Genomic DNA, 27,172 nt, shown 5'->3' with positions numbered 1-27,172 from the left:
GTTCTACACCCTAGTTCATGAGTTGTCGATAATTCATGAGTTAATGTTTGGAGTCTTCACAGATCGTGTGACATAAAACACTACCGTTCTTTCCTTACATGAAGGACATGTATGACAGTGTTATTTGTCATTTTTAAGCCCTGCACGAATAATAGATCTCGGGAAAATGCACTGTAAGTGTAACTATGCATACGTTTCATTTTATTATGTTTTGTCGTGAAACAGTTCTCATGGGCACACAAATCCAAAATAATTATAGGCCTTTGCCATTGCAAAATCGAATGCTTCTAACCGAAAGAGTCAACCACAGGCTTATTGTCATTAACGTATACTTGTTGGATGGATTCGATGCGCATTGTTATCTAGCTGTAGGCTGTAGGCTAGTCTATTGAAATTATCGACCATCATCACATGGTCAAAACATATAGACTCAATGGTTGCTAAAATGGGAAGATGTCTGTCCATGAAAGGGCGTTGCTCTGCCTTCTTGACATCTCAGTCGACCAGACTCAGTCGACCGGACTACATGCCCTCGTTTTTTCGCACCTGGATTACTGCCCAGCTGTGTGGTCATGTGCGGCAAAGAGGGACATAGGCAAATTGCAGTTGGTCAAGAACAAAGCAGCACATATTGCACTTAGATGTACACGGGGGGAAAGCTCCAGTAACACGCATGTCACTCTCTCCTGGCTCAACGTTGTGAAGAGATTAACTGCATCACTATTGGTCTTTGTGCGATGTATCGGTGTGTTGAAGGTACCGAAGTGTCTGTTCAAGCAGTTGGCCAACAGTTTGGACACTCATCGGTACAACACAAGACATGCAACTAGCGGTCTCTTCACAGTCCCCAGGTCCAGAACAGAGGCTGGGAAACGCACAGTATTAAATAGGGCCATGACTACATGGGACTCTTTGCCACCCCAGATAACTCAAGGTAGGAATAAAAATAGTTTTTTGTTTAAACAGTTAAAAGAACACCTTACTGCACAAAGGGGACTGTGAAGAAACAGTCGTTTATATATGTATTTATTGTCATTTGCCATGTATTATGTATTAGACCTGTATGTATTGATATATAGGCTATGTGTGACGTTTTAAATGTATGTATTTCAGTCCTTGACTAATAATGTTCTGTACTATGTATTATGTCATGTTTCATAAGGACCCCAGGAAGAGTAGCTGATGCTTTTGCAGCGGCTAATGTGGATCCCAATAAATACCAAATACCAAAGGTGATCCAGTAAAGAAAACAGGTAGAAAATAATGAAGATAAATAAATGGTCTACTACTTCTGGCTACAGATGGCACGGATAACACCAGTACCCGCGCACCTGAACAACGTAGCAATGAGCGCGCTAAACAGCTGAATGACTAAAGCAAACGATGATACAATAAATATAATTCATTGGAATAATGGCCTTTTTTTTATCAAGGTCGCCTGGCAAACAAATATGCATAAAGGGGCTCAGCTGAGGCTGACATTCAGCACTAGGCCTACCAGCTGGGCAGCTTTCCCACATATATTTTTTAAAACCATGACAGAGAGATGTTCGTTTCATTGGAATATTTTATTTTCATATTGACCACTGTAAAATATATTTACCACTGCTTTTTAAAGAAATATGAGAATGGCTAAATTAGCATTATATGTGAAGACACGCCAAATTTAGACTTTTGTTGCATAAATTCAGAATATGCATAGAGAGAAAAGTGCATAAAACGGGAATTGCGTTCCATTTACGCACGCTTAACTCAGGTCGGAATCTGCCCCATAGGCACAATATGTTCTATCATGGTCATTCAAATATACCAGAAGTGTAATGTACAACAACATTGATTAAAACTCTGTTTCCAGAAACATAAAACAACCACAATATAAATGATTAATGTCAACAATGTTTTAAGAGTTTAAAATATGAAAACGGGAACGTGGTTGTTGTCCTTGCTTCCGCTTTTTCACCTTCACTGTTGTTGTGGATGAGAAAAGTCAGAGCAGCCATGGGGAACTCCCTGCGATGGGTGTATTCAATAGGAACCAAACGGAACCAAACGTGCAGACACGGGAGGGTTCAATCTGAATTTACCCAATACGACATTTTTGTTACGATTTGCTACAGTTTGCACTAATGAATATACGCAATAAAGTAGGTGGTGGGCTGGTTCCTGGCAGACACAGCTAGATGACTAAACGGGGCAGAAAGGGGAAATGATTCTTCGAGCATTTGTCTGTTCTGTTTGAATGATTGTGGTGTTATAGGATAGTTTACGGAGCACGATATCAGGTAAATGTTTCTGATTACGTTTGGAGTTGTTTCAGTCCTGTTATTTAATTTAGCCTACCGTACGCTAGGTTGTGATGAGATGCGTTTTGCTCATCAAGTTGAGTTTGGGTTGTTGGGCGAGTGAAATTTTGAGCTGCTTTATTTCATTTGAATGTTAATTATTCCTTAAATGTAATATGTTGCGCCTGTTTTCTGTTACAATAAACAATGTCGCCAATATACAGTACCAGTCAAAAGTTTGGGCACACCTACTTATTCAAGGGTTTATCTTTATTTTTACTATTTTCTACATTGTAGAATAATAGTGAAGACATCAAAACTTTGAAATAACAAATATGGAATCATGTAGTAATCAAAAAAGTGTTAAACATATCAAAATATATTTTATATTTGAGATTCTTCAAAGTAGCCACCCTTTGCCTTGATGACAGCTTTGCACATTCTTGGCTTTCTCTCAACCACCTTCATGAGGAATGCTTTTCCAACCGTTTTGAAGGAGTTCCCACATATGCTGAGCACTTGTTGGCTGCTTTTCCTTCACTCTGCGGTCCATCTGATCAAAAAAACATCTCAATTGGGTTGAGGTCGGGTGATTGTGGAGGCCAGGTCATCTGATGCAGCACTCAATCACTCTTCTTGGTCAAATAGACCTTACACGGTCTGGAGGTGTGTTTTGGGTCATTGTCCTGTTGAAAAACAAATGATAGTCCCACTTTGCGCAAAACAGATGGGATGGTGTATCGCTGCAGAATACTGTGGTAGCCATGCTGATTAAGTGTGCCTTGAATTCTAAATAAATTACAGATAGTGTCACCAGCAATGTACCCCCACACCATCACACCTCCTCCTCCATGCTTCACAGTGGGAATTACACATGCTGAGATCATCCGTTCACATACTCTGCGTCTCACAAAGACATGGCGGTTGGACTCATCAGACCACTTGAACTCTGTGAAGCATTTTATTTGGGTTGCAATCTGAGGTGCAGTTAACTCTAATAAACTTATCCTCTGCAGCAGAGGTAACTCTGGGTCTTCCTTTCCTGTAGTGGTCCTCATGAGAGCCAGTTTCATCATAGCGCTTGATGGTTTTTGGACTGCACTTGAAGAAACGTTCAAAGTTCTTGACATTTTCTGTTTTTGACTGACCTTCATGCCTTAAAGTAATGATGGACTTTGCTTATTTGAGCTGTTATTGCCATAATATGGACTTGGTATTTTACCAAATAGGGCTATCTTCTGTATACCAACCCTACCTTGTCACAACACAACTGATAGGCTCAAACGCATTAAGAAGGAAAGAAATTCCACAAAATAACTTTTAACAAGGCACACCTCTTAATTGAAATGCATTCCAGGTGACCACCTCATGAAGCTGGTTGAGAGAATGCAAAGCGTGTGCAAAGCTGGCATCATGGCAAAGTGTGAGACTTTGAAGAGTCATAAGAATCACATAGTTTTGATGTCTTCACTATTATTCTACAATGTAGAAAACAGTACAAATAAAGAAAAACCCTTGAATGAGTATGTGTGTCAAAACGATTGACTGGTACTGTACAGTAGGTGTGTACGTGCGCTTGTGTTTTGGCTTGACACATTTGCCATGGTGTTCAGTTGGTGCACAGAAAGAAACTTGTCATATTGCATTCTCTTGTCTAGCCTACCGTAACAGTAAAATACATGTAGCCTCATGAAAGAGATTACAGAGAGACGATAAGTCATAACCTAAGCCTATAATTAAATGCTTGGTAAAGGTTCAAGGTGTTTTAAAGGGTAGTAAAATAAACAGATTTGATCGTCTATGTCTTTTAGTGATCAGATTGTTGTTAAAATCGTAACTTTTGTTATAGATGTGATGAGTCAATGAAGTAGAATGTAATAACTGATGTCTATAAAAAATAAAGTCACCAACGCCCATAGCCGCAACATGTAGGGGGTGCTGAAAAAACCCAACATATTAATTAAAACATTGAAGCATTTATTTCCTTCATAAAAGTAGTGCACTGGGCCTTTAATAGTCCTGTATCGTCTGCAGCGCTAATAGGTGTCAATTAATTTCCTCTTATAGAATGGCCTTAAATTGCCTTAATAGAAAGAGGGCTTGTGGCTGTTATCTGTTTAAATCAGATATGCTGCACTTAATACAGTTTATGCAGCTCACTAACTTCTTTAAGGCATGAAAAAGTCATCAATAGCTGAAATTTCTTGAATGACCATAAAGAATGAAAACTGCACTGCTCTAGCAGGATTCTGCTCTACAATATACAGTAAGTAGGGTGAAAGAGAGGAGATGATAAGGAGATCATTTAGTAACCCTCAATATTTCCCTCCCATTCCAGGTAGGATGAGAGACAGACTGGTTGACCTGAAGGGGGTGGCACCCGCTTCTTCAGACATGGACGACGGAGGTCAGGGCACTGATGACGAGAAACAGCTGGAGCACCAGACAGTGGTGTTCGAAGGCGAATACATGATGGACAGCATCTTCAGAGAGGTCCAGTCAATCAGGAAGGAGATCGCTCTGCTCCAGGTGGATGTGAAGTGCCTGGGCAAGCAGAACTCCCGATTCCTCACCTCTGTCCGGAGGATCAGCTCCATCAAACGAGACTCCAATGCCCTGGCCAAGGGCATCAAGACCCGGGGGGAGGGCATCTACACACGGCTGGAGAAGATCGGCATGCAGCACAAAGAGCTGGAAGAAGAGCATGGTGCCCATTCTGCTCTGGTCCGCATGGTGCGCTCACAGTATGTTTCTCTCACCGGGGCCTTCCACGAGGCCATGTCTGAGTACAACCAAGCAGAGATGGGCCAGAGGGAGAACTGCAAGACCCGGATCCAGCGCCAGGCAAAGATAATGGGCAAGGAGGTGACCGGAGATCAGATTGAGGAGATGGTCGAGACGGGAAAGTGGAACGTGTTCTCCGACAACCTCCTGGCGGACGGGCGGACAGCGCGATCAGCGCTTACGGAGATCGAGAACCGGCACAAGGAGCTGGTTGAGCTGGAGAGTCGGATCAAGGACATCCATGAGCTGTTCTTTCAGATGGCTCTGCTGGTGGAGGAACAGGGCGCCATGGTGGACAACATAGAGGCCAACGTAGTTGCAACAACAGACTTTGTGGGCAAGGCCCAGGCTCAGATCAAGCTGGCGGTGAAGTACAAGAAGAACAACCCCTGTAGGAAGTTGTTCTGTTGCTGTTTCCCATGCTGCAACAAGTGAGGCAGACAGACCGATATTAGTGTTATTGTTTTATCTCAAGTCAAGATCATCTCAAAAGTGTTTTCATGGCCATGACAATGTATTTAAAGAAGTAGAATTAATCCATTTGCAGTTGTTTACACAAGTATGCACTTGATCCTGAATATTTTCAGATGTACAGTATGGGTGTTCCAATGTACACTGAGTGTACTAAATATTAAGAACAACTTCTTAATATTGAGTTGAACCTACTACCATTCCCAACTGAAAGGCTCTTCAGTATTTTGTCTTGCCCATTCACCCTCTGAATGGCATACATTTACAATCCATGTCTCCAGGCTTAAAAATCCTTCTTTAACCCATCTCCTCCCCTTCATCTACACTGATATAAGTGGATTTAACAGGTGACATCAACAAGGGATCATAGCTTTCACCTGTCATGGAAAGAGCAGGGGTTCCTAATGTTTTGTGTACTCATTGTATGTTTAAAATGATTTCTGCAGTTTGAACGAGGGTGCCATTTTGTATGTCATGCAGCCATTTCTATCTCTTATTGTACATTAACACCCATGCCAAGCTGGCGTTAGGAGAGAAGACCCAGTATCTCGATGACAAACTGCTGAAGCTAACATGCCATAGTGTGATATGGGGTGTTCCATTTCTTTAATGTTGTAAAAATAAAACATTTGTTCGGGGCTCCAGGCTGGCAGTTAAAAGAATACTTGATTAGTCAATCAAGAATGTTTACTTGAGTGCAGTTCAAATGTTTCCTTCTCCCACTATTCCCTTTAACCTTCAGCTGTATTGAATGTTTGATTATTTGTCCATTTTTTACATTATTGATGTTTTATGACAGGATATTGTGATTTGTATGAATACAGACGCTGTAGAACGGCCCTTTGTGTTTCATTTGAGCATCTATTTTTTGATGTAGACAATTACTTGATCATGATGTGTCATTCTAAACGCATAATTGTGATACATTTGAGTTTCTTTTCTTGGAGACACAACCGTTATTGCTACACTGACTGATATTGCAACTGAAGGCAACCTCAAAATGACTCAACAGGATTTTACATTGTGAAGAAAACAAGAATGTGTCTCAATTTTTCCATTGTATAGTGCACATCACATGCAGATATCCAAGAGTCCATTGCTTTTTTTAGTGTCCATCGTGAGTCAAAAACAGACTCAGAAAATTCTCATCAGATTGCTGTGACGTGTAAGGCTAACTTTCAACGTCTGTGTTCCATAAACCCACCAGCAAGTGAGGTACCTATCTGTTTCGACAATCGCCCAATCCTAAATCAACCACTCACTGCTCCTTCCCCACATATATCTAATGATCCCGCTGTGTAGATCTGAAATGATTGGATGCGTAAACGATATAGTAATACTTCCACTATATGGACATCCATGAGCTGTTCTTCCAGATGGCTCTGCTGGTGGAGGAACAGGGCGCCATGGTAGACAACATAGAGGCCAACGTAGTCGCAACAACAGACTTTATGGGCAAGGCCCAGGCTCAGATCAAGCTGGCGGTGAAGTACAAGAAGAACAACCCCTGTAGGAAGTTGTTCTGTTGCTGTTTCCCATGCTGCAACAAGTGAGACAGATAGAGACTGATAGTTGTATTGTTTTATCTCAAGTCAAGATCCTCTCAAAAGTGTTTTCATGGCCATGACAATGTATTTAAAGAAGTAGAATTAATCCATTTGCAGTTGTTTACACAAGTATGCACTTGATCTTGAATATTTTCAGATGTACAGTATGGGTGTTCCAATGTACACTGAGTGTACTAAATATTAAGAACACCTTAATATTGAGTTGAACCTACTACCATTCCCAACTGAAAGGCTCTTCAATATTTTGTCTTGCCCATTCACCATCTGAATGGCACACATACACAATCCATGTTTCCAGGTTTAAACATCCTTCTTTAACCTGTCTCCTCCCCTTCATCTACACTGATTGAAGTGGATTTAACAGGTGACATCAATAAGGGATCATAGCTTTCAACTGATTCACCTAGTCAGTCTGTCATGGAAAGAGCAGGTGTTCCTAATGTTTTGTACACTCAGTGGTATGTTTGTTTAAAATGATTTATGCAGTTTGAATGAGAATGTGCCATTTTGTATGTCATGCAGCCATTTCTGCCTCTTACTGTAGAAGATACATTTTATATTAACACCCTTGCCTAGCTGGTGTTGGGAGAGAAGACCAAGCATCTTGATATCGAACCGCAGAAGCTAACATGCAAGTGTGATATGGGGTGTTCCATTTCTTTAATGTAAAAAGAAAACACGTGTTCAATGCTCCAGGCTGGCAGTTAAAGGAATACTTGATTAGTCAATCAACAATGTTTACTTGAGTGCAGTTCAAATGCTTACTTCTCCCACTTGTCCTATAACGTTCTGCTGTATTGAATGTTTGATTTTACTTTCTTTTTTTACATGACTTGTGTTTATTGACAGGATATTGTGATTTTTATGAATACAAATGCTGTAGAACAGCCCTTTGTGTTTCATTTGAGCATCCATTTTTTATGTATACAATTACTTGATCATGATGCTTCATTCTAAACTCATAATTGTGATACTTTTGAGTTCTTTTCTTGGAGACAACTGTTATTGCTACACGGACTGATATTGCAACTGAAGGCAACCTCAAAATGACTCAACTGGATTTTTACATTGTTAAGAAAACAAGAATGTACCTTGATATTTCCATTATATAGAACACATCACATGCAGATATCCAAGAAACCATTGCTATTTTTAGTGTCCAGCATGAGTCAAAAACAGACTCACAGAATGCTCATCAGATTGCTGTGACATGTAGGTAAACTTTCAACGTCTGTGTTCCATAACCCCACCAGCAAGTGAGGTACCTATCGCTGTTTGACAATCGCCCAATCCTAAATCGACCACTGCCCCTTCCCGGAAGATATCTGCTGTGTCGATCTGAAAGGATTGGATGTGCAAACTATATAGGCATACTTCCACAAGTCAGTTGGTATTACATAATTGAGCCTCAACCTACAGTATAGAAGGTAGAACACTAAATTATATGAAATATTATTCAATGTGCACGATGTTTTAGAATGTGAGTCAATCACTTAGGCTACAGGAAGTTTGCGGCATATGGTCGGTCATTGGGCAATCAAGCTTTGCCTATACCAATGCTGCTGCAGCAGGCACTTATCAAGAGAGCATGTGGTCATCCCGACTGCCTCTGATCTGACGGATTTACTAAACACAAGTGCATAATTTGTAAATTATGTTTGAGTGTTGGTGTGCCTCTAGCAATCTGTACATTTCAAAAACAAGAAAATGGTGCCATCTGCTTTGCTTAATATGATTTGAAATGATTTATACTTTTGATACTTAAATACATTTAGAACCAAATACTTTTAGACTTGTATTCAAGTAGTATTTTACTGGGTGACTAACTTTTACATGAGTAACTTTGTGTTCCTTTATCTATACTTTTACTCTGGTCACACTGTTCTCCCCAATGAAATGTTTGCCTATAGACATCAAGGGAAAATAATACAAAGCACATCTTTCAAATAACTGTACAATTGACTGCCCAATTTATACCGTATCGTCATCAAGGAAATGTATTAATTTGATAGAACACATTGTCAAGCGTTTGATTTGTATCTGTTGATCAGGCTGAAGTCATTATGGTCAATCGACAGTAGTCTCGCAAAATCGTTACAATAGAATAGTAGCAGTAGCACCCGCTGCAACGACATATAATGCCATTTTATTAAGATTGTTTTTTTGACATTGGAATGTTAAATTTTTGCGAGTAACATGCAAGAAAATGATTAACCTTTTCAGTATATATTGATATCCATGATCTGTTATTGGCCTTCATTTCGACGCCAACCAGGATGGCCGAGTGGTTAAGGCGTTGGACTTAAGATCCAATGGACATATGTCCGCGTGGGTTCGAACCCCACTCCTGGTAATCAGCGCACTTCTTTTGTTAATAGAACAAAGGAATGTCAATACTACTAAAGATATGCGGAAAATGTATTCACAACCTGAAATAGTTACAGCGCTATTATATTGTCAAGTGACCGGAATAACAATTGAAACACATGTCCTCAAAGATGGAAGGCATGCGGAGATCAGGTGGGACCATTCTAGCCAACGAGAGGGCAGATACGCGAACAACAGGACATAGAGATTAGATAGAGAACTCATCTTTGTATCCGTGCTATTGTCGTATCTGTGACAGCATGGGCAGCGCCATTGAGGCTGAATGAGTCTCCCAAAACAAAAATGGTGAAAGCCCACCATGGCATTGTCCCTTAAAAAGGTTATATCAATCTAGTCCTCTATCTATCTCTATGACAACAGGCACAACTCAGATATAAAGTAGTTTTTTCAAAGTTGCCAAAATTCCACGTGCGTCCACTTGCATCAGTGACTTCAGAATAACCTAAACATTATGAAACTGATATTAGATCAAATTATTACCAATTACATTTTTTGTTGACCAAATTCGAGCCTCTCTCACGAATCTCCATACAGATTTTGGTCTGAGTAAAACATAGTAAAACCAAAGTTGATGGATATACTGACCCTAACAATGGGAGTCGTTGTCCACAAAGCCTCATGGCAGGTTGTCTAGCTCCCGCCTACCATTTCTTTATATTTGTAGATAAATTAGTATTGTAATCATTATTGTAATCCTTTTTTAAATATTTGATGAAGGTTGTTGAAGTCAACCACCTGTATTCAATGGAAAGAGCCTGTCACCGACAGACATGGCAGTCCTGCTGCTAGCTCCTTTGAAGTATATATATATTTTGTGTATTATTTCTTACATTATTAGCCCAGAACGTTTTTTTGTTTGTTATTACATACAGCTGGAAAGAACTTTTGGATAGCTGAGCGGCGATAACTCCCCAGCATTACGACCAGGAATACGACTTTCCCAAATTGGATCTTTTGTTCGAATTGAACTTATCCCAGAGGCTGCTCCAAGATGCCGCCAGCGGAGAATAGTTATTCGGGGTGGATTTCTAGTCCGATTCAGGAGGTGTGCACTCCATCCACCACGTGGCTGGTTTTCCCTTTGTAATCCGTGATTGTCTGTAGACCCTGCCACATTTGTCTTGTGTCTGAGCCGTTGAATTGCGACTCCACTTTGTCTCTGTACTGATGTTTAGCCCGTTTGATTGCAGGATTTACCTCTGTGTTTTACCCAAAAGGCTCAGACTTTTCTGTTTCCGTCTACTCGGTCCGGCACCCGTGTCTCACTGGGCCATGGCTCCGGCAGGCCTGCTCTCACTTGGGGCCAAAGCCAGGCCACTGGTACTTTTCAGCTGGCATTTACATAACATTGGCTAACTGTGAATATTATCATCTCTTCTCACGAAGCAACTGTTTTGATTATGCAGAGGCTGTTTATTCTGCTCTTCACAAGTCCTCACAGCCCTAGCTATGGAAACAATTTCACTAGTATAACAAAAGGGTGTATACACTAGTGTAACACTGATGTTAGTCGAAAAAGCAGCATTGGATGCTTTGTGAATATGGGCCCTGGTGAAATGTGTGATCTTAGGCATACTCCCACTATCAGCCCCCTCTTTTCTTTGTCTCATCTCCCAGAGGACCTGAGCCCCTGGTCATGCTTCCATTCCGACTGCAGGATGACAAACATCCATCATTATCCATAACTACCATCCACATGCAATCCACCACCACTTTCCTAATAAACACTCCTCAATCTATTGTACATGGAACAATAAAGTTTTCTATATATTTGATTAATATTCCCTTTTTGTCAATAACAGATTGTACACATAGCAACATGCTTGACTGATTTTTTGTTGTTGTTGAACATATCTTAGACTTTATGGGGGTGCTGCTGTTGCCCATCAGATTTCATATTATGCCAATATTTCGAGATTGTCAATATGGAAGATGGTGCTGTTCAGAATGACAAGTTCATGACAGTTGATGTTCACAGGACTCTCCAAATGTCAACATTGAACGAGCACCATGGATGAAGGAGGGGAAAACAGCTTTGCTCTACCACAACTTCACACCGAATCATCCAATGATTGCTTCGTGAACAATTGCTGCATCTAAAATAAATACATTAAACACTTTTTTTCATTCGGTTTCTTTATGGTGGATGTGATTGATTTAGCAGGTTTATAATATAATGTATTTTTTAAATATAGAGTCAGCCACTGAGTATTTTAGGTTGTCTTTTTAAATATTTGCTAAGATAATGTATTGTTATTTTGTACATGTGAGACAGTCATTCGTTTTGGGATAGACTATTACCTGTAAATGTCAACTACCCTTTAAAAAAAACCAAGTTGTGGAATTATACATATAATACTTAATTTACCAGGAGAGATAGTGGACAAGCCAACATAAGAATCATCACAGACACCCTTGTAAAGTATTGTGTGATATTTAATAGAGTGAAACAAAATGTTTTATATGCTTCAAAACCACAGATTTAAGGACACTGAAGTGGTAAACAATGGCATACAAAAGCCTTAAAGCAGTAAAGAGGAGAAAAAAATACATGTACAACGGTTATTTCTGTATTAGCAGCCCATTAAAACACTTCTGTAGAGCAGAGGACTTACAGCATGTGGGTTTAACTGTGCAACACCACACAGGCCTCATTCCTCTCAGTTAGGAGGGTACCAAAAATAAATGAATAAAACCATAACTAACGAAAGAGCACACAGGGCCACAGCACTTCAGTAGTACGCAGACACCGACAATATCCCTCGCCTCATCAATACTTTCCACTCTCGCCTTGCTCTTGCAGCACCACAAATGGCAGTATGTTACCTTCATAATATAAACTATGCATTTGTTCCACCTCACAATATAAATATGCATTACATTATTTATTAATTTTTTTACATTGTGACTTGACATGCAAATAATAGCTTTTATCTGCTTCGAAATAACCCTTTTATTGTAGCCTGAAAGAATAGCTATTGGCTCAGAGCTTTTATATCACGTCAGCCAGAAGATGTCAGTGTCACACAGAATAACCTAGTTGGAATCACATTTACTCTACTTCTGTCATTTCAATATCCTGGCATAACTAACTAAATTCAATTTACAACCATTGTGACATATGCATTTTTACATCCATTGTCCAACCTGAGTGTGAACTAAGGCAAAGTCAATTCTGCTGTGCACATACAGTCTATGGCTGGGCTGGTCCTGACACATGGCTGTTGACTCCTTTGCGGCGTCTACGGCCATGTATCAAGCCTATGGCTGGGCTAGACTGGTGGTGTAGAGCTAGGAGACAGTTCCCGCCCATTCAGTCAGTTCTGTTAGGGCAGATTGGTTCTCCAGTCCTTCAGTCAGTTGTGCCGGGCCTATGGCGGGGCTAGGCTGGTGGTGTAGAGGTAGGAGACAGTACCAGCCTGTATCTGGAAGGTCTGGCCCTGGATATGGTGGCTTGGGATCTGTTCACTGGTCTGACTGATTGAGATGGGCTGGCTGCTCTGGCTGTTGATGTGGATAGCCTGGGCCTGACCCTGCTGCTCTCTGCTCATCTGCCCCAGTATGGTGCTCTGGTCCTGGGTCACAGCCAGCTGAGAGAGGGTCTGGTGCTGCTGCTGCTGGTGCATGACGTGGAGCTGCTGTACAGAGCCAGGGCCAGGGAGGGAGCCAGGCCTGGGTGCTATGTGCAGGGGCTGGGGCGGCCCGTGGTGGGCCTGAAGGTGCTCCATGTCCTCCTTGGATAGAGTGATGACATGCATCTGTTCAGGCTGCCCTGCGACCCCAACCCCATTGGTCATGTGTCCGTCCTGCAGCACGCTGATAGTCTGGATCTGCTGGTTGTGATGGTCCACGCTGCCCTGAATTGAAAAATAATAATAATAATAATAATAATTTGGATTTAACGTGCCATTCAAAAAACCAAAAGGACAAGGTCCTAGCCCTTTATTGAGCCCTAGAGGGGAAACCCAGCATTGGACAAGCATAGGACAATACAGATACATAGACATACTGTACATCAACACACACAGACCTGAGTACTGATGGCTGGTGTGTCCAAAAAAGCAAGGGACTGTACAATATATTATCTGTGTCCCAAATGGCAACCTATTCCCGACGGGCCCTAGTCAATAGTAGTGCAGTATAGGGAATAGGGTGCCATTTGGGAAAAGACCATTATCGGCTCACTTTACCTGCGTGACCAAGGCCACGTTTTGCATGTGTCCTGACGGCTGAGTGAGGAGGGTCAGTCTGGAGTGGGCCTGGTCTGCCGCCTCAGAGACCCCGCCCTCTGTTGTGGTAATAATGCTGATGCCCTGATCATGCCCACAGTGACTGGGCACAAAGTTGAGGTTGTTGAGATTATCCACATCTCCAGTCACAACCAGCTGTATCTCCTGCTCTGGGTGACCAGGTAGCTGGTACTGCTGGAGCTGTAGGATGCTGCGTACCTGTGTATAGATGATGTCATGTGTTGTAGCTGATATCAATGACATACTTCACGAAGGCTGCCTACGATGACTGCCTGCAGTGTCACAAAGCTCTGAGTGGACCATAGTGTGGTTTTGAAATCTGTCAATTAAGACTGTAATATTGTGGTGTGGCACTAAAAAAAAATTCCTAACTCTTACCTCCTCCGTTGCCCCTGTGGTGACCCCAGCCTCCTCTTCCACCACCCCAGCCCCGCACTGGGTCTCCTCGGTGGTGATGGTGACTACGCTCTCCTTGTTGTGGGTTTTGGTGTGGGTCTTCAAGTTGTCCAGGCGAGCGAAGGATAGGTTGCAAAAGGAGCAGGTAAATGGCTTCTTTCCGGTATGGGAGGCGACGTGACGGCGCCTGGCACTGGCATCAGAGAATGACTTGTTGCAGACGTTGCAGACATATGGCTTCTCTCCTCTGGAAATACAAACACGTTCACACTGGTAAATGGATGTGGACTGGATCACATTTTCATTCATGTTTGTTGTGGAGTCTTCGTGTGTAGAACACATTCGTTATAAGCCCCTTTTGTGTTTGTGATCCTCACATGCACATAAATTGCGTCATATTTTTTGTATGGAAATAAATTAAATAAACATGTTTTTCCCCCACCATCTCTCAGGATTGGTGTAAATCCTTTCTATGACAAGACATGGTGGAATAGCTCAACCTTGTATGAGTCATATCTCACCTGTGAATCCTGATGTGCGTCTGCAGTGTGCTCTTGGCTGTAAAACACTTTCCACAGATCTCACAAGTGAAAGGCTTCTCACCTGTCACGAGATCAGCAACAACTTATTACATAGTAACACACTAGAATTTGCAGAAGTTAAACCTTGTCTCACTCTACCTGTGTGAGTTCTCATGTGCTTCTTCAGTTGAGCTGCATCCATGAACCTACGTTGACAGTGCGCACATTCTGGTAAAGATTTACCCGTATGGACCCTGTGATGGCTCTTTAGTTGTCTCTTCTGGCTGAACGTCTTTTCACATTTGTCACAGCTGAATGTTTTCTCCTCTAGGATTTAAAAGAGAGAATAAGAGTCCAAGTACAATTAATTAAAGGCAAAACTTGTACTTTTGAGTTATTCCGAATATGAAAGCCAAATTGAAAAGGGATACACTTTATATACATTTTGATTGAAGTTGTATACCCCAAGAAACGCACTAAACCATTATCACTCGCTAGAAGTCAGTCAAGTAGGCAACCTGTGTGTAAGTTCATGTGATCCACTAGTGAGTGTTTGGTGGACAGGGCTTTCGAGCAGACGGTACAGACGAAGGGTTTCTCTCCAGTGTGCATCCGCTGGTGAACCAGGAGGGTGTGCTTCTGTGTGAAACTCTTCCCACACGCAAAACACTTGAAAGGCTTTTCACCTGGTGGGAACATTTTAAAACATTATTTTCACTCAGGCCTATGAAATAATATGCTTTAATCTAAATTGGAGGGATATAGTCACAGGCCTCGCCTGTGAGGAACTTGTCAGAAATAAATGTGTTCTAGTAATTCTGTCTATAATGAAATGAAATTAGCCAATAAAAACAATCCTGGAAGTAGTAGAGGTCCCAGGCCTCACCTGTATGAGTCCTTTGATGTATCTTTAAGAACAGGTGGTTTTTGAACACTTTCCCACAGTCTTCACACCGTGCCTCTGTGTTGGGGTATTTTCTCTTCCTGCCCCTCTTCCCTGGTTCTCTGCATTCAGACGTAGTGTCATCCCGGTCACCCACCCTGTAGCCCTTAAATTTCACCGGCGGTCTGATCTTCCTCTTACTCTGCCGCCTAGTACGGGCTGATCTAGGATCATAGTCTGCATCATCAGAGTCTCTTATTGGAGAATCCAGTTTATCATGTGACTCAACCAGACATTCTTCAGGGTCTACACAGTCTACTGTGACACCATCGACTGTAACCTGCTGCTTTTCATTGGCTGCATCCTGGATATTGATGATATCACTTCTTACTTCCTGTTTATTGGACTCTTCCAACGGCTTCACCGACATGTCCACTTCATTCTTCCTGGGACGACCCCTTTTCCGTTTCGGCTGCATCGCTGACAATGTCCCTTCTCCCAGTCCTTTACCTTCTCCGCTGTCTGTGTTCACTTCTGGTCTCACCTCGAAACCAGGACAGGTGATGTTACTAAGGCCGCTCCCCTCTACACCTGGATAGGTAATGTTCAGGTTATGGTCCGCGTGAGCTTTCACAAGGTCACTAACCTCTAGGAGTCTGGCCAGGTCTAGTAGCTGCTCGGTAACACTCTCCTCCACAGATACCTGCAGGGATAGAAATAGAAGAAAAATCATTCTTGGATGCAAGATCCTTTAATTTTCAGTGCACGTCAAAATGATAACACTCCTTGATTTCAATGTAAAATGCACATTTACAGTGGCAAGAAAAACTGTGAACCCTTTGGAATTACCTGGAATTCTGCATAAATTTGACATAAAATTGGATCTGATCTTCATCACAACAATAGATGGGAGCAGCAGATAAACAGGGGCTTCCAGTTGTGAATCTAATCAATCGAAATGGACTGTAAATTATTCTCTTAACACAGTTTTAGTATTTCCTCAAACAGTCAAATGTTTGGGTCCACTCAGTGTGCTTAAATACAATAATGTGTGTGTTATTAGTTTTTGCCTATATTGAATACATAATTTAAATATTCACAGTGTAAGTTGAAAAAAGTATGTGAACCCCTAGGCTAATTACTTCTCCAAAAGCTAATTGGAGTCAGGAGTCAACTAACCTGGAGTCCAATCAATTAGACGAAATTGGAGATTTTGGTTAGAGCTGCCCTGCCCCATTAAAAATCCTCACAAGATTTGAGTTTGCTATTCACAAGAAGCATTGCCTGATGTGAGCCATGCCTCAAACAAAAGAGATCTCAGAAGACCTAAGATTAAGATTGGTTGCCTTGTATAAAGCTGGAAAGGGTTACAAAAGTATCTCTAAAAGTCAGTCCACGATTATACAAATTGCCTATAAATTTAGAAATTTCAGCTGTTGCTACTCTCCCTAGGAGTGGCTGTCCTGCAAAGATGACTGCACGAGCACAGCGCAGAATGCTCAATGAGGTGAAGAAGAATCCTAGAGTGTCAGCTAAAGACTTACAGAAATCTCTGGAACATACTAACATCTCTGTTCACGAGTGTGCGATATGTAAAACACTAAACAAGATTGGTGATCATGGAAGGGCACCATGGAAGAAGCCACTGCTGTCCAAAAAAAACACTGCTGTATGTTTGAAGTTCACAAAATAGCACCTGGATGTTCCGCAGCACTACTGGCAAAATATTCTGTGGACAGATTAAACTGAAGTTGAGTTGTTTGGAAGGAACACACAACACTATGTGTGGAGAAAAAAGGCACAGCACACCAACATCAAAACCTCATCCCAACTGTAAACTATGATGGAGGGAGCATCATGGTTTGGGGCTGCATTGCTGTCTCAGGGCCTGGACAGCATGCTATCATCGACGGAAAAATGATCCGCAACTACAGAAAACGTTGGGTTATTGCCAAAGGAGGGTCAACCAGTTATTAATAAATCAAAGGGTTCACATAACATTCACAGTGCAGGTTGGGAAATGTTACACAATGTGTTCAATAAAGACATGAAAAATTATAATTGTTTGTGTGTTATTAGTTATTAGACAAACTGTGTTTGTCTATTGTCGAGACTTAGATGAAGATCAGATCCAATCGTATGACCAATTTATGCAGAAATCCAGGTCATTCTAAAGGGATCACATACTTTTCTTCCCACTGGATGTAAAATGCTAAATTATTTTGGTTTTCCCCTGGAATTTCACTCCACGAAACCCAGTTTCCATTAGCCCCATTTCCACCCCTAGATACCTGGGCACTGTAGATGAACTCTAATACAGCTCCAAAGGTCTCCGCCGCCATGCCGTCCAGCCTGTAGGTCGACTGGCTGATCTGCTCCTCAGCAGTGAACATGAGGGAGAAGTAGTCACTGCTGGCGGCCAACAGGGCCTTATGTGCTTTGAAGTGCACATCTTCTACGATAAGGGTGATGTCACACAGAAGCTCTCGCTTTCTCAGCTTGTCAAATTTGCAGAGGATGGTGTCCTTGTGTGTTGTTGAATGAATGGCTGTGTGGGAGGTGGGTGTGATTAGAGTCTTCTCAGACATTTTCTTGAGGATGGATTGTGAAGTATGATTCTAACCAAACCTCACCACCTGCAACAAAATGAAACATAATTGGAAAGAAATAGACCTAATACAGTGCAATAAATTGTATGGAATATGTTGATTGGCGCAAAGCTGTGTCGTGATCATTATAATTCACACTTCATAATTGTGAGACTGCTTGAAATGTACCTATAGCCCATCCATCTTATCCATCCAACTTTTCAGGGCTCTTGACTTCACACAGAATTTGCTACTGCAGCCTACAGAACAATGAGTGCTCCAGGCTCTCACTATAGAACATAGTTATCTATTTTTTGTTGTTGCGATATTTCACATATATACATTTTGTCGATCAACAGCTGTTTGAAACCTTAGTAAGAACTGTTGAAGAGCCATAGGACAGAGCAATTTAGCGATCACTGGTCACTAAGTCACAGGGAAGTGTGCGCATACATTTTTGCATCGTTTCAAAACAGCGTCACAACACCGGCGGGCGCCATGTAAAGCTTTCTACATTATACACAATGAATGCACTGCAAGTGGAACCCAAAATCTAAACAAAACAACAATGTTCAATAAAGAGACGAATAAACTTTCTCAGCATTTCTATGATTGCTGCAAACACTGCAAATGCCTTAAAAAAAAAAGATATCAAGCTTTCAGGACCTTACCGTCTCTTCTTCGCAGTTATTCAGATTATCGCGAGATGTGGAGGTTGTTCACGGGTGTTTCATGTTTCTCGCAGTTTGAATCCACGATCTTTATAAGCTTTGGTTGGTATAATTTTTCACTGCATTAATCTAATCTATCCATTATTATACCTCCGTGGTCGAATCTTTCACATGATTATTACACATGTTGTTGAGGCGAATCTTTATCGATCTCCAGACTAGTCATGCCTGTTGTCTGACAAAGGTCAACTGGAAAAAGCTTGTGAGACTTTCTTCCAGTATCAATGATGTACATATAAATCATTGGTCAGTATCCTAGCGTTATTTAACAGATTTTTTTGGATCAACAAAATAAATGCTTCAAAACTAAAAATAGGATCTCTGGTTTCTTTTCAGGACTTTCCCCCTGCACTGTCAGAGCGTCCCACCAGAGGCGTATAGAGCAGCAATTCTATGCAATGATTCGGATGTTCATTATACAGAGTAATACATGAGTTGATAACCTCGCACAGCCTGCAGATGGGTCAACAATTTTCTGGAGAAGTTATGTTATGGATCATAAGACTATGGGGCAAATAAAGTGTTTTATCTGTACATTAACATGCTTTAAAATTTATATTTGAATGTTGTGCACTTAATTGAGTCAAGTGGAGGGGCTGTGGTTTTACAAATAGCATATTTTAATTGCTGTGTAAATCAACCTTAACCAACCCACTTATCCTTAACCTTTAGCCAACATAGGGATGTCTGGAACACTGACCTGTTGTTTTGATATGGATTTTCATTTGATCATACTCACATTAATGTATAACCTAAAAGGTCTTTGTACATTTAATAAATAAACAATTACTTATTGGTTTCTGATCACTTCATGTGAAGTGGGCAGACAATAAGATAGAGAACTTTGCTATGCTATAAGAGGTGTACCAGGCTAACGACAGTCGAAGTCAGAAGTTTACATACACCTTAGCCAAATACATTTGAACTCAGTTTTTCATAATTCCTGACATTTAATCCTAGTAAAAATTCCATGTCTTAGGTCAGTTAGGATCACCACTTTATTTTAAGAATGTGAAATGCCAAAATAATAGTAGAGAGAATTATTTCAGCTTTTATTTCTTTCTTTCAGGATTGAGGTCAGGGCTTTGTGATGGCCACTCCAATACCTTGACTTTGTGGTCCTTAAGCCATTTTGCCACAACATTGAAGTATGCTTGGGGTCATTGTCCATTTGGAAGACCCATTTGCGACCAAACTAACGTCTTGAGATATTGCTTCAATATATCAACAATTTTTCTTGCCTCATGATGCCATCTATTTTGTGAAGTGCACCAGTCCCTCCTGCAGAAAAGCACCCCAACAACATTATGCTGTCACCCCTGTGCTTCACAGTTGGGATGGTGTTCTTCAGCTTGCAAGCCTCCCCCTTTTCCCTCCAAACATAACAATGGTCATTATGGCCAAACAGTTCTATTTTTGTTTCATCAGACCAGAGGACATTTCTCAAAAAGTTCGATCTTTGTCTCCATGTGCAGTTGCAAACCATAGTCTGGCTTTTTTATGGTGGTTTTGGAGCAGTGGCTTCTTCCTTTCTGAGCGGCCTTTCAGGTTGTGTCGATATAGGACTAGTTTTACTGTGGATATAGATACTTTTGTACCCGTTTCCTCCAGCATCTTCACAAGGTCCTTTGCTGCTGTTCTGGGATTGAGTCGCACTTTTCAAACCAAAATACGTTAATCTCTAGGAGACAGAACGCGTCTCCTTCCTGAGCGGTATGACAGCTGCGTGGTCCCATGGTGTTTGTACTGATGAACGTGGTACCTTCAGGCGTTTGGAAATTGCTCCCAATTTTCCAAAGTGTTTAAAGGCACTGTCAACTTAGTGTATGTAAACTTCTGACCCACTAGAATTGTGATACAGTGAGTTTTAAATGAACTAATCTGTCTGTAAACAATTGTTGGAAAAATTACTTGTCGTGTGTAACAGTATAACTTTAGTCCGTCCCTCTCCTCGCTCCAACCTGGGCTCGAACCAGGGACCCTCTGCACACATCAACAGTCACCCTTGAAGCATCGTTACCCATCGCTCCACAAAAGCCGCAGCCCTTGCACAGCAAGGGGAACCACTACTTCAAGGTCTCAGAGCGAGTGACGTCACTGATTGAAACGCTATTAGCACACACCACCGCTAACTAGCTAGCCATTTCACATCGGTTACACTCACCCCCCTTTTCAGCAGAAACCAGTGATCCGGGTCAACAGCATCAATGTAACAGTATAACTAGTCCGTCCCATCGCCGGGCTCGATGGCAGTCAGTATCTAAACAATGTGTGTGAAATGCTTGATAGTGTATGTGATGTAAACAGAGGTCTACTTTCTTGGGGACCTGAATTTTGACTGGTTTTCATCAAGCTGTCCACTCAAGGGAAAGCTTCTCACTGTAATCAGTGCCTGTAATCTGGTTCAGGTTATTAATCAACCTACCAGGATGGTTACAAACACTACAGGAACAAGATCATCCACATGTGTCTAACACATTTTTACTAATACTGTAGAACTTTGTTCTAAAGCTGTATTCGACCCATTGGATGTAGTGATCCAGGAAATATCCAGGAAAGCCAAAGTTCAAAATGCTGGGCCTAAAATAGTATATAAGAGATCATATAACTTATTTTTTTGTGACTTTTATGTGGATGATGTTAAAAATATTTGTTGGTTTGACGTGATTAATAAGGAGCATCCAGAAGCTGCACTTGATGAATTTATGAAATTCCTTCTTCCAATTATTGATAAACATGCACCTGTTAAGAAACTGACCGTTACAACTGTTAAGGCTCCATGGATTGACGAGGAATTGAAAAACTGTATGGTTGAAAGAGATGGGGCAAAAGGAGTGGCTAATAAATCTGGCTGCACATCTTACTGGCTGACTTACTGAACATTTAGAAATTGTGACTAAACTCAACAAAAACAAGAATAAACTGTATTATGAAGCCAAGATTAACGATATAAAGAATGATGGGAAAAAACTTGAGTATTTCAAATTAAATTATGGGCAGAAAGACAAATTCAACAACTCATCACATCAGATGGCTTTTTCATTACAAAACCATTTGATGTTGCCAGTTATTTTAATGATTACTTCATTGGCAAAGTGGGCCAACGTTGGCAGGAAATGCCAACAACGAACAGTGAACCATCGTATTCGTGCTTAAAAAAGCAAATAATGAAAGAAAAGCATTGCATGTTAGAATTTTGTAAAGTCAGTGTGGGAGAGGTGGAAAATTATTATTATCAATCAATAATGACAAACCTCCTGGCATTGACAACTTGAATGGAAAGCTACTCAGGATGGTAGCTGATGCTATAGCCACTCCTGTCATGTCTAATCTGAGTTTAGAGGAAAGTCTTTGTCCTCAGGCCTGGAAGAAAGCCAAAGTAATTCCTACCCAAGAGTGGTAAAACGGCCTTTACTGGTTTTAACAGCAGACCTATAAGCTTGCTGTCAGCTCTTAGAAAAATGTTGGGAAAAAATGGTGTTTGATCAAATACAATGTTATTTCTCTGAAAACAAATCAACAACAGACTTACAGCATGCTTATAGAAAAGGGCACTCAACATGACTGATGATTGGTTTAAAGAAATTGATAATAAGATTGTGGGAGATGTACTGTTAGATTTCATTGCAGCCTTTAATATTAACCATAACCTGTTGTTGAAAAACAATCTTGTTTTGGCTTTTCAACCTCTGCCATATCGTGGATTCAGAGCTATCTAATATAACTCTAAGGGTTTTCTTTAATGGAAACGTCTCTAATGTCAAACATGTAAAGTGTGGTGTACCGCAGGGCAGCTCTCTATGCCCTCTACTCTTTTCTATTTTTACCAATGACCTGCCACTGGCATTAAACAAAGCATGTGTGTCCATGTATGCTGATGATTCAAAATATATACGCATCAGCAACCACAGCTAATGAAGTCACTGAAATTCTGTTTTGGAACGGATGGCCAGTAATAAACTGGTTCTGAATATTTCTAAAACTAAGAGCATTGTATTTGGTACAAATCACTCCTTAAGTTCTAGGCCTCAGCTGAATCTTGTAATGAATGGTGTGGCTGTTGAACACGTTGAGGAGACTAAAATTACTTGGCGTTACCTTAGATTATAAACTGTTCTGGTCAAAACATATAGATTCAATGGTTGTAAAGATGGGGGGACGTCTGTCTGTAATAAAGAGATGCTCTGCTATTTTGACAGCACACTCCAAAAAGCAAGTTCTGCAGGCTCTAGTTTTGTCTTATCTTGATTATTGTCCAGTTGTCTGGTCGAGTGCTGCAGCTGGCCCAGAACAGAGGGGCACGTCTTGCTCTATATTGTAATAAGAGTGCTGATATAAATACTATGCATGCCAGTCTCTCTTGGCTAAGAGTTGAGAGATTGACTGCATCACCTTTTGTAAAAAACATTGTGTCGAAAATCCCAAATTGTTTGCATAGTCAACTTACACACACACAGTTACTCCACCAGACATGCCACCAGGGGTCTTTTCACAGTCCCCAAATCCAGAACAAATTCAAGAAAGCGTATAGTATTATATAGAGCCATTATTGCACGGAACTCCGTTACATCTCATATTGCTCAAATAAACAGCAAACCTGTTTTTTTTAAACAGATAAAGCAACACAACACCTCTCCCCTATTTGACCTATTTAGTTTGTATGTATTGATGTGTAGGTTGTGTGTGCCTTTAAAAACAAAAATGTATGTAGTTCTGTGAAATAGCTAACGGGGATGCTTATAAAATGCAAAAAATATCAACAGTGCATTCGGAAAGTATTCAGACCCATTGGCTTTTTCCACATTTTGTTACGTTACAACCTTATTCTAAAATGGATTCCTCAGCAATCTACACACAATACAAGGCAAAAACAGGTTTAGAAAAATGTGCACATTTATTAAAAATATAAAAACCTCAAATACCTTATTTACATAAGTATTCAGAACCTTTGCTATGAGACTCGAAATTTAGTTCAGGTACATCCGTGGTAAATTCCACCTGTGGTAAATTCAATCGATTTAACATGATTTGGAAAGGCACACACCTGTCTAGATAAGGGGAAGGGTACCAAAACATTCCTGCAACATTGAATGTCCCCAAGAACAATGTGGCCTCCATCATTCTTAAATGGAAGAAGTTTGGAACCACCAAGACTCTTCCTAGAGCTCTTCCTTGAGCACAGCCAAATGGAGCAATCGGGGGAGAAGGGCCTTGGTCAGGAAGGTACCGAGAACCCAATGGACATTCTGACAGAGCTCTAGAGTTCCTCTGTGGAGATGGGAGAACCTTCCAGAAGAACAACCATCTCTGCAGCACTCCACCAATCAGGCCTGTATGGTAGAGTGGTCAGACGGAAGCCACTCCACAGTAAAAAAGGCACGACACCATGAAAAACTAGAACAACTCTGTTCTGATGAAAACAAGATTGAATTCTTTGTCCTGAATGCAAAGTGTCATGTCTTGAGGAAACCTGGCACCATCCCTACAGTTAAGCATGGTGGTGGCAGCATCATGCTGTGGGGATGTTTTTCATCTGCAGGAACTGGGAGACTAGTCAGGATTGAGGGAAAGATGAACGGAGCAAAGTACAGAGAGATCATTGATGAAGTCCTGAACGCTCTGGAGCAGGTTCTCAGACTGTTGCAAAGGTTGACCTTCCAATAGGACAACAACCCTAAGCACACAGGCAAGACAACGCAGGAGTGTCTTTGGGACAAGTCCCTGAATGTCATTGAGTGGCTCAGCCAGAGCCCGGATTTGAACCTGATTGAACATTTCTGGAGAGACCTGAAAATAGCTGTGCAGCGACGCTCCCCATCCAACCTAACAGAGCTTGAGAGGATCCGCAGAGAAGAATGGGAGAAACTCCCCATTTTTTAAAATGTTTTAACATTTTATTTCACCTTTATTTAACCAGGTAGGCTAGTTGAGAACAAGTTCTCATTTGCAACTGCGACCTGGCCAAGATAAAGCATAGCAGTGTGAACAGACAACACAGAGTTACACATGGAGTAAACAATTAACAAGTCAATAACACAGTAGAAAAAAAAGAGAGTCTATATACATTGTGTGCAAAAGGCATGAGGAGGTAGGCGAATAATTACAATTTTGCAGATTAACACTGGAGTGATAAATGATCAGATGGTCATGTACAGGTAGAGATATTGGTGTGCAAAAGAGCAGAAAAGTAAATAAATAAAAACAGTATGGGGATGAGGTAGGTAAAAATGGGTGGGCTATTTACCGATAGACTATGTACAGCTGCAGCGATCGGTTAGCTGCTCAGATAGCAGATGTTTGAAGTTGGTGAGGGAGATAAAAGTCTCCAACTTCAGCGATTTTTGCAATTCGTTCCAGTCACAGGCAAATACAGGTGTGCCAAGCTTGTAGGGTCATTCCCAATAAGACGAGGCTGTAATCTCTGCCAAAGGTGTTTCAACAAAGTAAAGGGTCTGAATACATATGTAAATGTAATATTACAGTTTTTTTTAAACACTTGCAAACATTTCCAAAAACCTGTTTTGGCTTTGTAGATTGATGAGGGAAAATACATTTCAATCCATTTTAGAACTCGTCTGTAACGTAACAAAATGTGGAAAAAGGTCAAGGGATCTGAATACTTTCCGAATGTACTCTATATACTGTATTTTAGTAATGGCTCATCCTAAAAAAACTACTGCTGTACCTTTTCTATTCATACACACCATTATTTGTGTATGTATGTACACTACTTTTTAAAAGTTTGGGGTCACTTAGAAATGTCCTTGTTTTTGAAAGAAAAGCAAAATAACATCAAATTGATCAGAAATACAGTGTAGACATTGTAAATGTTGTAAATGACTATTGTAGCTCGAAACGACAGACTTTTTATAGGTGTACAGAGGCCCATTATAAGCAACCATCACTTCTGTGTTCCAATGGCACGTTGTGTTAGCTTATCCAAGTTTATCATTTAAAAAAATACTAATTGATCATTAGAAAACACTTTTGCAATTATGTTAGCACAGCTGAAAATGGTTGTTCTGATTTAAAGAAGCAATAAAACTGGCCTTCTTTAGACTAGTTGAGCATCAGCATTTGTGGGTTCGATTACAGACTCAAAATGGCCAGAAACAAAGAACTTTCTTCTAAAACTCGTCAGTCTATTTTTGTTCTGCGAAATCAAGGCTATTCCATGCGAGAAATTGCCTCTTCACTGTTGACATTGAGACTGGTGTTTTGCAGGTACTATTTAATGAAGCTGCCTCACAAGTTAAGGACTTGTGAGGCGTCTGTTTCTCAAAGTAGACACTAATGTAGTTGTCCTCTTGCTCGGTTGTGAGCACTCCTCTTTCTATTCTGGTTAGAGCCAGTTTGCGCTGTTCTGTGAAGGGAGTAGTACACAGCGTTGTATGAGATCTTCAGTTTCTTGGCAATTTCTCACATGGAAGCGCCTTCATTTCTCAGAACAAGACTAGACTGACGAGTTTCAGTGTTTCTGGCCATTTTGAGCCTGTAATCAAATCCACAAATGCAGATGTTCCAGATACTCAACTAGTCTAAAAGAGGCCAGTTTTATTGATTCTTTAATCAGAACAACAGTTGTCAGCAGTGCTAACATAGTTGCAAAAGGGTTTTCTAATGATCAATTAGCCTTTTAAAAAGGATATACCTGGATTAGCTAATACAATGTGTCATTGGAACACAGGAGTGATGGTTGCTTATAATGGGACTCTGTAGATATTCCATTAAAAATCAGCAGTTTCCTGCTACAATATTCATTTACAACATTAACAATGTCTACACTGTATTTCTGATCAATTTGATGTTTTAAATGGACAAAAAAAATGATTTTCTTTAAAAAACAAGGACATTTCTAAGTAACCCCAAACTTTTGAATGGTACTGTATGTTTGAGGATTGTGTTTTTAATTTTTATTGCTAGGTATTACTGCACTGTTGGAGTTGGAAACAAGCATTTTGCTGCACCTGCGATAACATCTCCAAATCTGTGTATGCAAGCAATAATCTTTGATTTGATTAGATTTAAGAAGATGATAGACCTGCTTGCCATCGCCCAATCAGAAGAAGCATCAGAGGCTTGGGCGTTGCTCAGCTCATGGTAATGATACTCAACCATGAGGGAATGGATGCATCCAAAATGACACCCTATTACTTATATAGTGCACTACTTTTGACCACAGCCAAAACAGTTCAGAAGAGTACACTATATATCGTGAATAAGGGGCCATTTCAAAGAACATAATGTGTCCAACCCAGTTCAATGAGTTCTCGACATGCATTCATTCATTCGGAAGTTCTTCTGGTTAAA

At 40.8% G+C, this 27,172-nt stretch overlaps 2 protein-coding genes and 1 non-coding gene across 7 annotated transcripts; 2 read left to right on the top strand and 1 right to left on the bottom strand.

The window, feature by feature from the left end:
• The first annotated feature begins 497 nt into the window (after positions 1 to 497).
• Positions 498 to 7,994, top strand: LOC109893869 (syntaxin-11). Of its 3 annotated transcripts, XM_031828579.1 has the most exons (3): positions 503 to 934; positions 1,163 to 1,253; positions 4,621 to 7,994. In XM_031828579.1, exon 3 carries the CDS (start codon positions 4,626 to 4,628, stop codon positions 5,499 to 5,501), a length of 876 nt encoding a protein of 291 aa, XP_031684439.1. In that variant the 5' UTR covers positions 503 to 934; positions 1,163 to 1,253; positions 4,621 to 4,625; the 3' UTR covers positions 5,502 to 7,994. The 3 variants fall into 3 exon arrangements, with proteins under 3 accessions (XP_031684437.1, XP_031684439.1, XP_031684438.1); XM_031828577.1 differs by lacking the exon at positions 1,163 to 1,253 and having other exon boundaries at positions 498 to 934; XM_031828578.1 differs by lacking the exons at positions 503 to 934; positions 1,163 to 1,253 and adding an exon at positions 2,131 to 2,282.
• Positions 7,995 to 9,375: 1,381 nt separating this feature from the next.
• Positions 9,376 to 9,458, top strand: trnal-uaa (transfer RNA leucine (anticodon UAA)). Its single transcript has one exon. It is a non-coding gene; the product is annotated as a tRNA-Leu (tRNA).
• A 2,453-nt stretch (positions 9,459 to 11,911) lies between these two features.
• On the bottom strand, positions 11,912 to 19,074 carry zbtb24 (zinc finger and BTB domain containing 24). 3 transcript variants are annotated; one of them, XM_020487617.2, is made up of 9 exons: positions 18,803 to 19,074; positions 17,835 to 18,179; positions 15,547 to 16,246; positions 15,179 to 15,346; positions 14,820 to 14,987; positions 14,661 to 14,742; positions 14,122 to 14,386; positions 13,684 to 13,941; positions 11,912 to 13,350 (listed from the first exon to the last, which is right to left on the bottom strand). In XM_020487617.2, exons 2-9 carry the CDS (start codon positions 18,129 to 18,131, stop codon positions 12,865 to 12,867), a joined length of 2,424 nt encoding a protein of 807 aa, XP_020343206.1. In that variant the 5' UTR covers positions 18,132 to 18,179; positions 18,803 to 19,074; the 3' UTR covers positions 11,912 to 12,864. The 3 variants fall into 3 exon arrangements, with proteins under 3 accessions (XP_020343206.1, XP_020343207.1, XP_031684436.1); XM_020487618.2 differs by having other exon boundaries at positions 18,321 to 18,814; XM_031828576.1 differs by having other exon boundaries at positions 17,835 to 18,814.
• Between the last annotated feature and the right edge of the window lie 8,098 nt (positions 19,075 to 27,172).

This window comes from Oncorhynchus kisutch, linkage group LG7 (assembly GCF_002021735.2).
Source record: "Oncorhynchus kisutch isolate 150728-3 linkage group LG7, Okis_V2, whole genome shotgun sequence".
In the NCBI taxonomy this organism is placed as follows: Eukaryota; Metazoa; Chordata; class Actinopteri; order Salmoniformes; family Salmonidae; genus Oncorhynchus; species Oncorhynchus kisutch.
This window is presented reverse-complemented; position numbering and strand designations above follow the sequence as displayed.